General features: G+C 40.7%; 1 protein-coding gene across 1 annotated transcript in view; it reads left to right on the forward strand.

The window, feature by feature from the left end:
• Positions 1-681: 681 nt before the first annotated feature.
• SLC10A7 (solute carrier family 10 member 7) overlaps positions 682-17,185 on the forward strand; it is a 195,239-nt gene continuing 178,735 nt past the window's right edge. The window contains exons 1-3 of the mRNA XM_054562781.1: positions 682-1,001; positions 7,764-7,846; positions 13,991-14,127. Coding sequence (XP_054418756.1) covers positions 902-1,001; positions 7,764-7,846; positions 13,991-14,127 — 320 coding nt within the window. The 5' untranslated portion in view covers positions 682-901. The remainder of the gene's footprint in view (positions 1,002-7,763; positions 7,847-13,990; positions 14,128-17,185) is intronic.

The raw sequence follows: 17,185 nt of genomic DNA on the forward strand, positions 1-17,185 counted from the left end.
TGCAGGGGACGCTGGAAGGCAGGGGTCCTGCGGACTTGAAAGTCGGATCGGCGTCCAATTTTCAACCCATCCTGGGGCCACGCCCTCCCGCCCTGACCCCCAACGAGGGAACCGCTTTTCTGTGCACCTTTGGGAGCACGCCTAACTCCGGCGGCTCTGGTCGGGAACTAAGCGACTGAGAGGGGCCTCCCCTTCCCCCCTGCGCACACGTCACCACCAGCGTCGGGGAAGCGTCGTAATGCTACGAAGAAACGCGCCCACGGAAAAAAAAAATCCCCGGCACCCCGCTGCGGCTGCCGGCAGAGAAATTTCCGACCAAGCTAATGGTTCTCCCTTCTCGCAGTCTCGTGGCGACGCAAAAGAGAACCTCTCCGTTAGTGACGTCCAGGGGCGCGGACGGCTTTGCTTAAAGGCTTGTCGGAGGGGGACCTTTAATAAGGCTAGACCACTACGGAGCTTCACTTCTCTCCCCGCAACAGCCATTCCTAAGGTTCCGCAGGTCTTGGAAGAGGCGAGACTGTCAACCCCACCCAGCGGCCAGCCTCCTTTTGTCCGGCGCCGGTCAGCCTGGCCCAATTAATTGTCCGCTTCAGAGCAGTCGCGCTTGGGAGCGGCAGCCCGAGTGGCTTTAATTATGTGCGTGTCTATTAGGAGGCGCACGGTAGTGATGGCGGCGCTCAGTGAGGCTTTCCTGTCACTGGATACTACTACTACTCCCAGCCCTCCTAGAAGCCTCCGGAGCAATCCCCTGGTCTTTCCTTTACAAGTAGCAATTTGACTTGCTCTGCTGCATGTCAAGAGGGACCGTGGAAAGTGTGGAGACGCCCCGGGGATTAAGCGATCGCAGCTTAAAAAGAAAAAAAGCCAAACAAACAAACAAAACCCACCCACCCTAACAAACATGAGGCTGCTGGAGAGAATGAGGAAAGAATGGTTCATGATTGGAATAGTGCTGGCGATCGCCGGAGCTAAGCTGGAGCCGTCCATAGGGGTGAATGGGGGTAAGTCTGCACCTCCGCACGCTCCACCCCGATTCTCACTTGAGAAGTAATTTGTGAGTCTTGAAAAGGAGGGGAGATGGTGTGTGGGAAGTGTCTGCCTCTCTCGGGGACACTGACCAGCCTAGGGTGTCCTTTGGCCCTTTCGCTGACGTTTTAATTTGCCAACTCCAGAGCGGGATTCATAATTAGGAACGGGGCGAGCGACTTTGAAAGCAGGTTACCTTTTCCGCCAACAGCCAGTGAGGATCCTTAGTGTCAAGGAGTGAGGTCACTGAGAATGAAATGAAACTTGATTTCTCTTCCCTTGAAAGTAGCATCCCATCCCACGGGATGCTAGGTTTCCAGGAGTTCCTTATCCATCTTGGAGTGGACACCATTACCTTGTCCATTTCCACCCCTCTTGCACCCCGCGTTTAAGACAAAGTTGGGTAAGAAAAAGAACAAGGGATACCCCTTCCTCCTCCAGCTCAGATTCTGTGACTCCCATGTTGGAGAGTGACGATTTGCAGCGGTAGCTACTGCTCCAGAAACTCCCACGCTGACTGACACGTTGCACATTTTCATTACAGGACACTACTTCCGTGTGCTGCCGGGACTCAGTTGCTACACTTCGCAGTAGTCCAGCAGATGCAGGCTGTGTTAGACACTGTGCAGTGTGTATTTTGGCAAGGAAATGTAGGCGGACTAAAATCATACTCACAGCCTGAGTAGTGGGAGCCTTGTAATGTGGGGATGGGCATTGGTGGACGTGCCTGGAAACGTCATTAGCCTTTTATGGACCCCCCGCCCCCAGACAAGCATGTCCTACTTTGTAGAAACATTAATTGAGTTTCTTTAATTTATTGTCCTTTTCCACCTTGTTTGTCAGTTTCCACACTTATTGACAGGTTTAATACATCAACCGTACAACAGGGACAGATAAAGGAGAGAAGTGAGCACAGGCGATCTTTTTATGTTAGGAAGCGCAGTGGAGGATATTTGAAGTTATGTGTGTCTTGTTGTTAAAATATGACGGGAGTGAATGCAATGATCTCTCAGGAGGGCAGTGGTCCCACTACCCTCTCCCTTCAATACCTCCATTGAAGTGTTGCTTCAGGAAACATTTAAAAGGAATTACTTGAACAAAGATTGTGGGAACTACACCGTTTTTGTTTATTTTATTATTTTATTTTTGTTTATTCAGCTTAGTCCCTATTGTGTAGGGCACAGAACTGAGAATAAAGCTGTTATTTGTGGCGGTTTCTATCCCCGGAGGCACCTGTTTCTTCTTTGACGGAGCTTCTCTGTGAGCTTTTGGGAAACTTGTGAATGTTGGTATTTCAGGTTCTGTCAAATGAGTACCCCCTGCCCCTGCGGCTAGCTGGATAGTGAAAATTAAAGTTACAGTGTCTTTGCGGTGAGGTGGAATGCACACTTTACTAGCTTCCGTAGTACACTTTATAACTTCTGGTGTTAGATCTTTTATTTGCTCGGTGTTAAGGTGAAGTTACGGGTGATATGCAATCTTTGAGGTCTGCAGGGCCTAGGTTTGGTAAAATACCTTTTACATTACATTTCCGGGGTGCTCCGTGGGAAGAAGGGTTGTTGAATGCTGAATCATTTCCCTAGGGCTTCCAGTGGCATGTATGAGACGGATTCTGTAATCTTATTTTTTCCCTCCGACTCTGCTTCTTGAAGCTTTGGTGTATTATTGTACCTTAAAAATGTCGTTTCCCATTTTCACTAGTCTGGATGCTATCAATCTAGGACAATTGATTTCTTTGTTTAATTTTTATAGGAGTAGAATGTTAAGGGCCAAAAATGATTTTTAAAAAGTATTTTCAGCTGACAGTCTTCTCTTACAGCTGAAGGCACTCAGACCTGAGGTCAGGTGACTGACCCTGGGTTCAGTTAGCGCGGGAAGTTAGGGGGGAGAGAGGACTGGAGGCCAGGACTGCCCCTTATTTCATAGCGGTTGCAAAATCCATCCACCCTTAGTTGGTGAGAAATCATTAAAAATGAATAACTATTATCAAGAAGGGCTCTCTGTAATAGACATTTTCTGTGCCCTGATTTTTAGCCTGAAGGAGCGGAGCAGAGACCGCTAATGTTAGGCAACAGTCCACTTACATGATTTCTTTGATTGCTAGCTGTCCCATGTTTAAGAACGAAAGGTAAGCAAGAAATTCTTTGCAATTTCTTATATAGACTGTCAGGCTAAGTTCTTGGTACTTCTGTTGAACTTTTACTTGATCTTAAAACCTCTTAAATAAAAACAAACCTCCAAAAATTGCCAAGCAACACTCACTCTACTAGTTAATCCCAACAAAAATCTAGGTACAAGGAAAGGAATGGTTGCTGAAAATGTTTCTGTCCCATTCGGCTCTTTAAAACGGTCTAAAGCACCTTTTTGTTTGCTCTCACTTTTAGTCAAAGTTTCCATTTATGAGTTCTGTACATTGGGGTTGTGATTTTTAATGCATGGTATCTTGTAGTTAGCCCTGTAATACCTTCACCACGTCCTTTCGTGGGGTAGAGTTATTACATTTCAGTAGAACAATTTTCAGACATTCTTTAAATAGAGAAAGTTTTGGTAGTCTTTAGCTTGTTAATAAGATACTCAATTCACCTTTACCTGAATCAGAACCTTCATGACTATACTCTTTTTTTCTTAATTTTTTATTTTTATCTTTTACAGATTTACCCTTTAATTTTTTTAAGGATTTTATTTATTTAATTTTAGAGAGAGGGGGAAGGAGGGGGAAAGAAAGGGAGAGAAACATCAGTGTGTGGTTGCCTCTCGTGCACCCCATACTGGGGACCTAACCCGCAACCCAGGCATGTGTCCTGACTGGGAACTGACCCTTCGGTTTGCAGGCCGGCACTCAGTCTACTGAGCCAGCCAGGTACACCTAATATTTTTAAATGTAAGACTTCTACACTTAAAGTATTACAACTATGATCTGACCTCCCTTTAAAAAAAATCTTCATAACCAGTTGGTGAGTTGTATATGGCAGGAAATTTATAGATGAGGGAACTCTTAGATTAGAGAAGTTGAATGACCTTCCAAATGGGAAAGAGTTTAATATTATTATAATATTATCTAGGTCCTAGCCTAGATAATTTAATGCTTAGTTCACTTTTCTTTTTACTCACTTACATTTCACTTTTAAATAAACAGAAGAAGGCTGAAGATAAAGAGCCAGAGTAGACGTAAATGCACACACGTTCTGAGGTGTCATTAATCTCTTCCATTGAGACCCAGAGAAGCCCTGAGCTATGCACACCTTAGAGTTTACTAGTTTCAACACTGTGCTGTTATTCTTGGTAAGGGAAAGCTTTACTTCTTTGGAAGTAGAGTAACTTTCTCATATCCACCTGCTTCTTAACTTAAATTGTTAGGGCCATTAATAATACATAAGCCTTAAAGAAGAAACTGATTCATTTTTCTATTGGGGAAAAAAAATAACCAGAACATGCTATAAGCTTAAGTATATTGGCATGAATATGTGAGATTAGGTTTAGGAGTGAAATTTACCTTGGTGATGAGCAGATTTTATGAAATAATAATAGTTCATTGCACTCTTAAGCATTTCAAATAATTTCCTTTAATTCCCCCTCCCCCTCCCCCGCCCATTAAAAAACACGAGTTCTGGAGCCCAAAAAATTGCTTCATTTTTTTTATGGCCAGTTTTTCTTTTGATTTTGCTACCTCATTTCTGTTTCATTGATAAAATACTTTTTGCTTTTGGTTGGAGGAAAAGTTAAAACATATTTCTACTTTAGCTTTATAGCCATTTTCAGATCTGGATCTGGTTATTTTGGTGAACTGGAGGATATAATCATTACCTTAGAGTAGACCAGGTATCATTTCTAAATAGTAGTTTCATCTCTCACCTCTGCGCAAATATTTACTAAGTTTTTACTGCAGCCTGAGGCGACTGGTGGTTTCGCTTTCAAAAGTCGAGCTGTCTGCATCCTCAGGCATCCTCGGTGGCCTCAGGTTTCTCCAAATCAGAAGGATTTCCTCCTTCCCTTTCAAAAGGTATCTGGTAGGTAGCCCTAGAATACCTTCACCATGTTCTGTCTTAGAGTAATTTAGAAATGCATCTAATTAGAGAAACAATATAACCTGTCCCTAGGATTTAAAACATTGAAAGTCAATGTTTTGACTTTTCACAGTTGACTATGACTTTCACAGTGGAGTGCAAATCATTCCACTGAATTATGCCAATTAGCTAATAGTTATTAATGTGCATTTTTGTGTGTATATGTGAACTGTGGGAAGAGTTCTTGAAACATTCAGTTGTTCGCCAACTAAGGTAGATGCTTTAGCTGCCCCAGGGAAACATAGAATCTGAGCAAATGCTGCATGCTCACTATGGACATGCGTCTTTGGACAGGTCCCCTAGTTTTCACTTCTGACCACATTGCTCACTCTGACCCATCCTATACGGAACTTCTGGAGGAATCACTGTGGGCAGAACAAGAGTAAGGTCTGATTAAAAAAAAAAAACCCAGGAGATTGGAGGAAAATAAAAATGTTATGGGTTTTTAGAAACAGTATTTAAAATTCCTGGGAGGCACCTATTTTCAAAACAAGCCAGACTCCTTGACTTTAAAATCTGCTTCTGAATCACCTTCTTCAGTTGTTGAGGAGATATTATTTCTAAGTGTGAGCTGCTGAGACAGGTTCACGCGCAGGTATAACAATAACATGCCTCCTTTTAAGTTTTAAGTTTGTGAGCAGCCTTTCCTGCCCTGGTATGTAAACGCTGTTTGCGCTTGCTTTCTCCCTTTCGCTCCCTTCTCTCAAATCTCAGCGAAGCGATCTGTAAATGCCAGGTACAGAAAGGAATTCATAGAATGTTTAAGGAAATCTTTGTTGTCCGTTATTCACTGATGTACTACAAATGCCTAAAATATCATGGCTGCTCAGTAAGTGTTTGTCGACTGCGCGAGTGGCGGTTATTCCTGAGCGTGGACCTCAGCCGCAGTCTCTGCAGGTATGGAGGAGAGTCAGGGAACGGGGGAGCTGTGACTTTGGGGCTGATGTTTTGCTTAACCGTGTGTTAGTTTTTTTGGGGGACTGCCACAACTAATTACCACAGATTGGGCGGCTTAAAACAACAGAAATTTATTTACTCACGGTCTGGAGGCAAACGTCTGATCAGGACGCCAGCAGGACCATGCTCCCCCTGCAGGCTCTAGAGAAGACCTGTTCTTTAGTTATTCTAGCTTGTGGGGGGGCCGCCACCTCTCCGCGTGCCCTGTAATATGGCTCTAGGCTCTGCCTGCCTTCACATGGCCATCCTCTCTCTGTGTGTGATAGAGCCCAAGTTGCCTTCTTTTTTTAAGAATACCAGTCATTGGGTTAGGGCCCACCGTAATCAGATAAGACCTCATCTTAATGTGATCACCCATATTTTGCTGGGTATAATGCACACTCACATCTTGTGTGCATTATACACGGGATTCATTATTATACCCATGTATTCATGGTATGTAATCATTGTACCCAGGTATGATGTGCATCCTTATTTTCCCCTCAAAAATTTGGGCAAAAAAAGTACGCATTATACACAGCAAAATACAGTACATCTGCAAAGACTCTATTTCCAAATAAGGTCACATTCACAGGTTCTGTGTGGACGCAAATTTTGGAGGGAACGCTACTCAACCTAGCTCGAGAGGGCTGAATGGAACGTCAGGTGCGAGGTGATCTCAGATTTTAAACTGTTCGTTGGTACCTGCCAGGGTTTCTCCACCTTGGCACTGCCGTTGTTGGGAGGGCTACCCTGTGCTTCCCATGATGTCTAGCAGAATTCCTGGTCGCTGTCCCCTAGATGCGGTCGCCCCTCCTAGTCCCTGAGCTCAATCAGCCAAGAAATTTCTGAATGTTGCCAAATGTCGGTAGGGGCCATCATTGCCCCTGCCAGAGAATCACTTGTATACAGGTATAAAATGGTATTTTCTCAGACTGTGTCTTTTAGAAGAATATTGTCCACTGGTTAGCACCGTAGGTCTTTAAGCCAGTGGTGTACAAGCCACAAAAATGACTAAAGATTAAGGTTGCCTCTGTTGTACTCACGATATTAATGTACCAGGGGGTGATGCCAGCCCGGCTTCAGAGAGGAATTTCCCGGAGGACAAAGATCCGGCCGGTCTCGCTCTCCACAGCATGCCCAGGGCCAGGCGCAGTTTCATAATAATTGCAGTCTTAACCACATATTGTTCGGTACTCCATTGCTCTCTCCGCATTATCTCAAATCACACCGAAGCGCCCAATAAATATTCGTGGGTTGAAAACTCTTAGGCAGAATTGAATTTATATGTGAATACAAGCTTTTCTTTCTGATATCCTAGAAGAAATAAAATATTTGCTAAAGAGAACGTGACTGCTTTCATGGTTGTCTCCTTTCGTGTGGGGAATTTAATTGTTATGCAAGCGTTGACACTGTGGTAGATGCCATTAGGGCCTGTATTGAAGGATGGTGACTCTCTTTTCTCCTGTGTGCAGCAGAGTTTCTTTTTGAGTTTATTTTTATTCTTCTGGTGGAAGGATACTGTGCTGGACTGGACAGCCATGGTCCTTGCCTTCTGGAAACTCCTCTCTGGAATTAGACGCGTCACAGCAAATGCTTAACTCTGTCAGGACAGCAGTGTTCCCCAGGGTCAACACTAAGGTCTCAAGTACCATTTGTCCTCCTCCAATGGACTTGCCTTTCACACTGGAAGACTGGAAATGCTTATCTAACAGTGACTAATTTCTTTCTCTTTAGGACCACTGAAGCCAGAAATAACTGTCTCCTACATCGCTGTGGCAACAATATTCTTTAACAGTGGACTCTCATTGAAAACAGAGGTACTGTCACCTATGGGGCACATGAAAAGCAGGGAGGAAAACTGAATTGGTACTTTATATTTTGAAATTTCAGAATCCTTTTGTAAATTTGTATGTTGCTGTAGCCTGAAGGCTTCACGGGAACAGACGGTAAGCAGGACTTCGGCATAGTAAGACTTGTGCTTTGTACCGGCAGAGTCTAGAAACTTGATGGTTGAGCAGCATGGACCCTGAGGATGTGGCTATTAATTGGTGTGTTTATATTCGGGCCACTGCAGTGAAGCGCCTCCTTCAGGTCTCCCCTGCTGTGGCACTTTAGGCTCTTCATGTTTATTTGGGTTTCCATAACTTTGTAGGTCATTTTTTGTTCCCAGGGCTGATGCTGCTCAAGTGACACTTGTAATGATTTTTAACTAATTTGTATTTTTTAAAAAAGTATATCCTTTGCTAGTGTGTCTATTAAATGTTTGTAGATGTTAGTAGAGGGTTCGGGTTAAGGAAATATTGGTATTTTTTCATACAAAGTCATACTCTATCATGAAGATGTACAGATAATGTTATTTGCTGATCCAGGTGTCACTGAACATGGGATTCCTTGGAATTAGAGAAATTCAGACCCAAGATAGGAATCGGTAGAATTTATGATTCCCTTTTGACCTATAATGGAAGAAAAACATAGGAGAAATAACCATTTGCTTTTCAAGAAATTACATAGAGTTTTAAAAAGTTGTCATTCTAAGATGCTTAGTTTTATGTAGACAGGGAAGTCTTACTATGTAAGAAGGATTTTTTTTTTTGAAATGACTTTAAAACTTAAAATTCTGTTTGCTTAATAGCTTGCCTTTACTTAAGGTTTCTTTCTCTTAAGTGTGATTTGAATGAAGATCAAATTTCCTTACCTCTTTCTGATCATTCTAGTAGCAACATGGAAAAAACCATTTTTCCTAAATTTATGTACTCTGTAGTTAGCGGAGTGGTATAAATTGTGTCTCAAGAATGCTAAACACTCTCACTGATTGCTGGTCTTCCGCAAATAGCTGACAGGGACGGGATTTCCTAAATTTGTCAAATTCCAGTTTTTGTGAATTATATCGACACGAAAAGACTAGGATTAGTGCTTAGGGGGCACAGGCTTTTCTTCGGTCAACACGAGTTCTACGGGTCCTCCAGTGCAGGACACAGGGGTCCAGAAAGGTACTCGCTCTCCCAGGTGCTGGTCTGACCTTCCTTGGGGGGCTTCCCACTGGCCTTGGCTAGGGCTCTCCAGGAAGCAGCTGCCTTACCCAAGTCCTCTACCTTGGACGATGCTCTAACTGCGTCCCCTGATGGTTGCTTAATGGCGACAGCTGTTATTTATGCCATGGGAAACCTGGCAAGAGACTTGATTCTCGCCTAGCTCCTTGCTTAATGCGATTCTGTAAAGCAGCCAATTTCGTGGGATGCAGGAGTTGAAGAAGGAATGTCACAGCGATCAGCATTTCTCTAAGGACCAAATTCTTCTGTAAGCCTCTAAGAAACCTTCCAAGTCATCCAGCTAATTTGGACCTAATGATGAAATGCCTTGATCCCTGTGCATTCTCATGGTATCTAAGTAGCCATCAAAGCCATTTCCTCCATAAAAGGTCCTTTTGAAACTAATACAACATTAATTCATTTTCAAGATCCATTTAACTTAAGATGCCCTAGATTGATTGCATCCTCATGTAATGTTAAACCATCTCTAAGCCCTGCTAATTTCCTGGGCAACCAAAGAAATGTAAGTTAGAAGGTCTCAATCTTGTTGTTAGTTGTTTTCTAGTCAATAATCTTAACTTAATTTCAGCAGGGACAGCTATTTTTGTATTCAGTTAGGTCTTAGAATAGTGTGTTTTTTGCACATAGGAGATGGTGAGTTATTATTTACTTGAATTTATTTGAAAGCATTTACAGTAGCCCCATTCAAGTTTGATTCATGTTGAACATTTCAGGCAGTATTACTCATACACAGATACAATGACGTGTATTCTAAAATCTGTTTATTAAAATTATAAAGAGCTCTGTGTTAATACTTCATGCTAAAAAGATTTAATGCTAAATCTTCATTTTTATAACTGTTGATTTCTAGTTTTTGAAATACCTGTTGGAATGGTTTCTGAAGTTTTTTCATACTGAAGTATAATACGGTCACGTTTGAAGTAGTCGTGTATTTCATATATAACTAACTTCAAACCTGCAGCTTCAGAGGATTTGCCACTTAGACCGTGGCAGGACCAGTTCATTTAAACCAATAACCTATCACATGTCCCCGACCGTAACGTGCCGTGCTCGGCGCTGGACAGAAACATGTGGGCAGGAGGCTCAGGGCTTGAACAGGGCCGTGAGGAGAGCAGAACATGCAGGTTTTTCCTTATTTTCCTATGCAGATTATTTTTTAAATACCATTTGCTCAGAAGTAAATATAGCAAATCCCAAACTTGAGGCTCTTGCTGCTTGTTTCTTTCCATCCCAGAGCTCTGAGGCTGACCCTCAGAAATCAAATAAAGGGCATAGAAGGGTTAGAAGGGACATTGGTAGGTAATGAAAATACTTCTACACCTCAGTCAGAGTCCCTGATTTTAAGCCATTCTTGATGCTGTTAGTGAGACTCTGGTATAGTCAGTATATGGAGTGTCTCCTTAAGTTTATTTTAATAGAATTTGACCTGTATTACATGTGAATAAACAAAATGTCATGCAGAATCAACTTTTCCATTATTCACGATGGCATTTGTTTGAGTATGTGGCCCTAAATTCTACATGGACATGTATGGAATACTGCTGTTTTGGATTTTATGGTGTTACTTGCTTTTTCTTTTCCAGTGTTACCATATTTTCTCGTAAATGTTGTATGAAAATCTAGAAAATATGTAACACTGGGTTTTTGTGACAGTCTTGAAAATCTTTCTTAGGAAAACATCACATCTGTTATTTCCCTGTTAAGAGGCCTCTTATGACCCAGCACAGCAGGCCCTTGTGATTCATTTTCTGGGTTCTTTACAGTTCCATTATTCCGGTATGATATCAGTTGTTTCTAATTGTCATTTATTAGGTCAGCCAGTATTCTCAAACTGTATTTTATTTTTCATAACTCTTCTGATTACAGAAGTGGTATTTATCCATTGTAGAAAGATTAGAAAGAGTAAAAGTAACCTATAACAGCTGTGTGTTTTTAAACATATTTTATGTTTAGAATACATTGAAATGAATATTTAAAAAAATTTTACATATATATTTAAGTATGTATATAGGTAACTACATACTTGCATACATATACCCACATATATATGCATATATGATTTTATTTTTTTCTATGTGACATTGTATAATAATACTTTTTCATGTACTTTAGTCCTTTGTAATTTTTTCACATATATATTTAAAAATAATATAATTTACAGAAAACATTGGTTTGGAGACAACCAGTGTTAACAGTTTCTGTGTATCTTTCCAGAGATGCTCTACACAAAACAAATGAATGTGAACCCTCTTTAAACTGTGGTATTTTATACTGATTGCTGCCTTACCTTATTTAACTCAAAAACATATCTTGGAGACTATTTTACATCAACATATAAAGAACTTCTATTTCTTTTTGTATGCTGAAAAGTATTCCATTTTATGAATGTGTCATGATATATTTTTTTGGGCTGTGTTGATGGATAGTTAGGTAATATACAAGGTTTTGCTCTTACAAACACACTGCAAAAGATAACCTAAAATTATGTCATTTCCCGTCTTTGGGAGCATATGTGAAGGGTTAATTCCTAGAAGTGGAATTGCTAGGTCAAGTGATATGTGCAGTTTAATTATGGTAGATGGTCCAAGTACCTAGAGTGGTGTCAGGTGGTCAGTAAGTATTTGTCGAATGAAGAAATGAGTTACCGGATTGCTGTACATAGGTTGTGCCAATTTACATGCTGGTCAAGTAGGGAGAGACCTTCTACTCCTACATTCTTGTCTAAAGTTTTAACATGGTTTATAATGGTTCTTAACACTGTTTAATTCTTAAGTTATTTAGCTGTTCTCCCATTTTTGGACACTTAAGTTGTTTCCAGGTTGCAGAGGTGTCCAACGGCCCGCAAGCCGCATACAGCCCAGGATGGCTATGAATGCAGCCCAACACAAAATCGTCAATTTACTTCAAACCTTTTCTTTTGCTCATCAGTTTTTGTTAGCGTTTGAGTATTTAATGCATGGCCCAAGACAACTCTTCTTTTTCCAGTGTGGCGGAGAGACACCAAAAGATTGGATACCCTGATGGATAATACTCTGAGGATCAATTTTGTGTATAGTGCTTGTAACTATTTTAAAAATATTTTTGGGATAAATGTCTAAACATAAAATTTTGGGATCCAAAAATATATTGTGGGATCCCCCAAATTATACTATAGTCCTTGATATATGTATTCCCAAAATTACTTTTCAAAAAAGTTATACCATTTTATATTTCTATGAGAACTATATGCAGATACCTTAATTACTGCATTCTGGCTCATCATTTTCATTTCAATTAAAAAAATAAAAACACGAGTATTTCTTTAGTGTTTATTGAATGGTTCTGAGTATATCGCGGTGAGATTCAGTTTCAAGACCGCGGAGATTGTTGGCCCTGCTGGTGCTCAGGCTTCTCGTCGTGAAGCTCCTGAGTCAGGGTCAGCCTGACTCAGGCTCCTTTCCTCTTGGCTCTGAGCCACGGACCTAGTGTGGCCTCGGGGCCGCCCAGCGTTTCCCAGTCGCCCTACGTTAGTCCCAGATCGCCACAAGTTCCTTAGACGTCACTGAGGTCATCTCATGATGGAAACGGAACTGCTGTGTGTCTCCGCAGAGGGAGATGAGTCGTGGGAGCCAATGAGACAGGTCCTAGAAGTGGTGCTCGGTGAATGAGGTGACCTTGACCTACTATTTATTAAACTGTACACTTTGACTAATGCTTTGAAGCTGAGGGTCTTTTGAATGTCTTGCTTGAACTGGGGGTGGTGGAGACATTATTACAATGCTATGCTTATAACCAGCGACCGGCATTTTTGAATGTGCTCTAAATGACTGTTGGAATGTTTTATGCTAGTTTTGTGCTACTTTTTGAATTTGTTTTACTTCCACTGAATAACCACATAACTCAAAGAAATTCAAATGCAAAAGCTTGTTAATTAGTATATATTCAAACCTCCAAATTTAACTGAGTACCCTTTTCTTAGCTGTGAGACTCAAAACAAGTGCCTGGTTTGTCATGCGTTCTGGGATTTTTTCTCCCTCCGCGGCATCAGCCTGACACCGTGGGAGAAGCCGGCACGGGCTGATTGGGTTTGACGCTCAGCCTCCATTTCCCCCCCAGTGGACTGGGAGTAATAGTATCCACCTAATGGGGCTGTAGTGAGGATTTAATGAGAGGACATACAGAAAGGGGCAAGCTCAGAGAATGGCGTGTAACCACTGCTCAGTTAAATGTTCATAAAGAACTCTAGTGAGTAGATTTTGTGGAAAAAGTTATTTTGAATTCTAGGACATTGAGGACAACATTTTTAAAAATTTTGATTTCTGTGTAGATTTAGTAACTTCTTGCCAAACTGCGTCCTTTCTAAGTCTGGTGTAATTAATAGCGGTTAATTATTCTATATAATTAAAATGGGATAGGTCCTGCTAAAATTTTTCAACAAGATTTACTTTTTTAGGTCGTTAAACATACATGTTTATTTATAGTGGTAACAGTTCTCAGATATACTAGTGCGAAGGTAGATAGCTTCATCCTGGTCCAGAATTGCACAAATATGAATTGTTGTGGTATATTATATATTTTAAAGCAATTAGAATATTTCAGGAGTTTTATGTAAAAGTCACGATCTTCATGAATAACTTCATAACCATCATCAATAACTTTTTCTTAAAGTTTGGCTCTTATGCATATCTTTATAGATAAAAATTTTAGCTGTGAAATAACTCAAGATTGATGGATGTAACTCGACTTATTGTGGTGATCATTTTGCAATATATGCAAATAGTGAATCATCGTGTTATACACATGAAACTAATATAATGTCAGATGTGAATTATATCTCAATTAAAAAAACTAATTTATGTGATGTTATTTTAGTAGCAGTTTCTCTTCAGAAATAGTTTACTGACTTTTTAAATTTTGTGTCTGTTTTTGCAGGAGCTGACCGGTGCTTTGGTACATATAAGACTGCATCTTTTCATTCAGATCTTTACACTTGCATTCTTCCCAGCAACAATATGGCTTTTTCTTCAGCTTTTATCAATCACACCAATCAACGAATGGCTTTTAAAAGGGTATGTTGAAATATTTTGAAGGGTCCACTTTTAATGGGACATCTTTAGTGGCATTATTGTTTCTGTAGCACCTATACCTGAAAGGGCTTATCTGTGGTAGCTTATAAAAAAATAAAAACACTTAACATTATTAATATCCTTTAAAAGGACAGTGTTTCATCAAAGAGGTCCATCAGAGAATTTTACAACAGAATCTTAAAATAACACCTATATGCCTAACTGTAAGTTGCTAGAGGGACACTTCATGGGAATTTAAAAGAGTTGTGTTGGGAGAAAAATGGAAGGGACTAGGCAAGGCTGTCCAGCCTTTTGGCGTCTCTGCGCTGCACTGGAAGAAGAGTTGTCTTGGGCGCACACATTAAATACATTGCAACACATAATCACAAAAAAATCTTATAATCTTATCAGATTAAAAAAATCGTAGAATGTTTTCAATAAGCTGACAGTTTTGGGTTGGGCCGCCTTCACAGCTGTCCTGGGCTGCGTGTGTCCCCTGGGCCGCAGGTTGGACCCCTCCGGTAGAGAATGTATGATCTGCATGTATGGGTGCACGTAGGCTGTCAGTTGGGTACTTTAACTTTTGGAATGCATCTTACCAAACATATACAGATTATGGCTGGGTATAATGTGCTTTTAAAATGTATAGGGAAGAAAAAAACAGAATAGTACCACTCGGAGCTGGAAAGGTAGGCAGGATCCAGTCACTCAGGGCATTGTGAGCCTTGGTGAGCAGTTTAGATTTTATTCTGAGTGCTGCAGAGAGTTAAATGAGATGGTGGTGCTGTGTGATTTATATTCGCAAATGATTCTCTTGGCCTCGGTGATTATCAGAGTAGATAATAGATAGTAGAAGGGCCTGAGAGAAAGCCTGGAGGCCAGCTCAGAGGCCAGTGTGGTGTAGAAACGTGGTAGGGTGAAATGGGTGTGTAAAGGATGGATTTTAAAATCAGCATTCTCAGAATCCATAGATGGATAGAATATGGAGAGAGGAGGGCAGGGAGGAATCAAGGATGACTTCTGGATTTTGGGTATGAGCCACTGGGTAACTGGTGACATCCTTTACTTAGCTAGAGAGAAATAAGTCAGGACAAGAGGGAAAATTCAGGAGTGCTGTTTTGGCCAGATTGAGTTTGAGAGGGTGAACATAAAATTTTACTGAAAAGCATAAAATGCCACAAATGTGATGACATCATTTTAGAGCAAAATGTACAGGGTGGGCAAATGTAGGTTTACAGTTGTCATACGAAAAGAAACAATACAATAATTAATAAATAATAATGCAATAATAAACTCTGTGTTTCATGTACACACAACTGTAAACATATTTTTGCTCACCTCTGTAGAATGCGTAGTAAGAACCAACAGTTGCTGAGTATCTGCCATGTACGGAGCACTTAGGTATTAGGAAGATATTAACTCATTTTGCCTGTATTCAGGGAACTTCCAATTTAGTTAGATATGTAGGATATATATATATACATATATATATATACACACACACATATGTATATATACATATATATATGTGTATATATATATATAAATAAAATAGTAACCAATGAAAATGGGGCAGCAAACAATGTGTCAGATGAGTGGTGTAATCAAATAAAGAGAAAGAGGGTCAGCAACGGGCGTGCATGCCTAAAGCAGAGAATTCAAATATGAGACATTAGTGGGAGAAAAGAGGAAGTTTCATTAAGGCCAACTTGCAGGAGACCAGAACTGCTGAATCTGTAGATGATGGCGAGTTCTTCAATGTGCTAAACAAGAGGATAACATGCCAAAAAGTGGTCATGAAGGAGGATTGACCTGATAGCATTGTGCTGGGTGTACAGGTGGCGTGGGGCAGGGCTTGCAGTCTCACTGTGCTGAACAAAACAAGCATGCAGGTCCCGCGACAGGACCGTAAGCTTAAAGGAGTTCGAATTCAGCCTAACTTAATTAGGGAATGTGCTTCTTAGCTCACTTTTTCTCCCTCACCTCCCCAATTTGAGAGTATATATTCAGTATGTGAACTTTAAGGACTTGCAGACTCCTTTGTCAGGATCCTGTTTAAGTCATTAACATAAATATATTCTGAGCACATAGTCCTTACTTTACTGTATTAAAGGGAAAGACTGGAGGTAGAAAGAGCATTCGGGAGGCGGTTGGACATGTCCAGACTTGGGGGGAAATCATCTGAAGGGGGATGATGACAATGGTCATGGAAAGGAGTGGGAAGTTGGTTGTGGTGAATGATTGATCGATGAGGAGTAGGTGGAATCACACATAACTCCAGTTTCAAACTGGACCATTAGGAAAACACTATGCCATTAACAGAAATAGGTCAATTAAGAAGAAAATAAATTTTTTAAGAAAATACGTAAATCTGGCCCTGGTTGGGTAGCTCAGTTGGTTAAACATCATCCCAATACTCCAAGGTTGTGAGTTCAATCCCCAGTCAGGTACATACACGGATCAACCAATGAATGGATAAATAAGTGGGACAACAAATTGATGTTTCTCTCTCTCTCTCTTCCTCCCTCCCTTCCTCTCTCTCGCTCTAAAATCAATTAAAAAACAAAAAAGAAAATACATAAATTTAACATTAGATATGTTTAGTTTACTGGTACAAATTAGGGAATGAAAGTTAGGAGTCGAAATGTAAATTTGAAAGTATTCCTACAGATTCAGGTATGAACATAAGATTGTGAAGAAGGAAAGAAAGACAGCAAAAACTAAAATGGGCTGGTTTAAAAGATAGGAGATAAATTAGGTTGATGAGATACTATGGTAACCAATAGAATAGTATGCATTGAGAAACAAGAAAGTAAGGAGAATGAACATGGGAAAAGTTGTACTGGATTTGGTGGATAGGCAATGACTGGTTATTTTTAAGGCTCTACTTTTACTAATAGAAGGAGCATAAGTCCGATTTCAGGGGAGTAAAGAGAGAATGGGCTTTTGGGTCATGGAGGTGGAGCACACTTTAAAGAAGGTTAATAGTGAGCCACAGTGAAAAAAGTAGGATTTCACCTTGAGGAGGTAACAGTACTAATTTGACGTTGATTATCTGCAT

Source organism: Pteronotus mesoamericanus, unplaced genomic scaffold (genome assembly GCF_021234165.1).
Source record: "Pteronotus mesoamericanus isolate MK-2021 breed Mesoamerican mustached bat unplaced genomic scaffold, CSHL_Meso_final contig_163, whole genome shotgun sequence".
Lineage (NCBI taxonomy): Eukaryota > Metazoa > Chordata > Mammalia > Chiroptera > Mormoopidae > Pteronotus > Pteronotus mesoamericanus.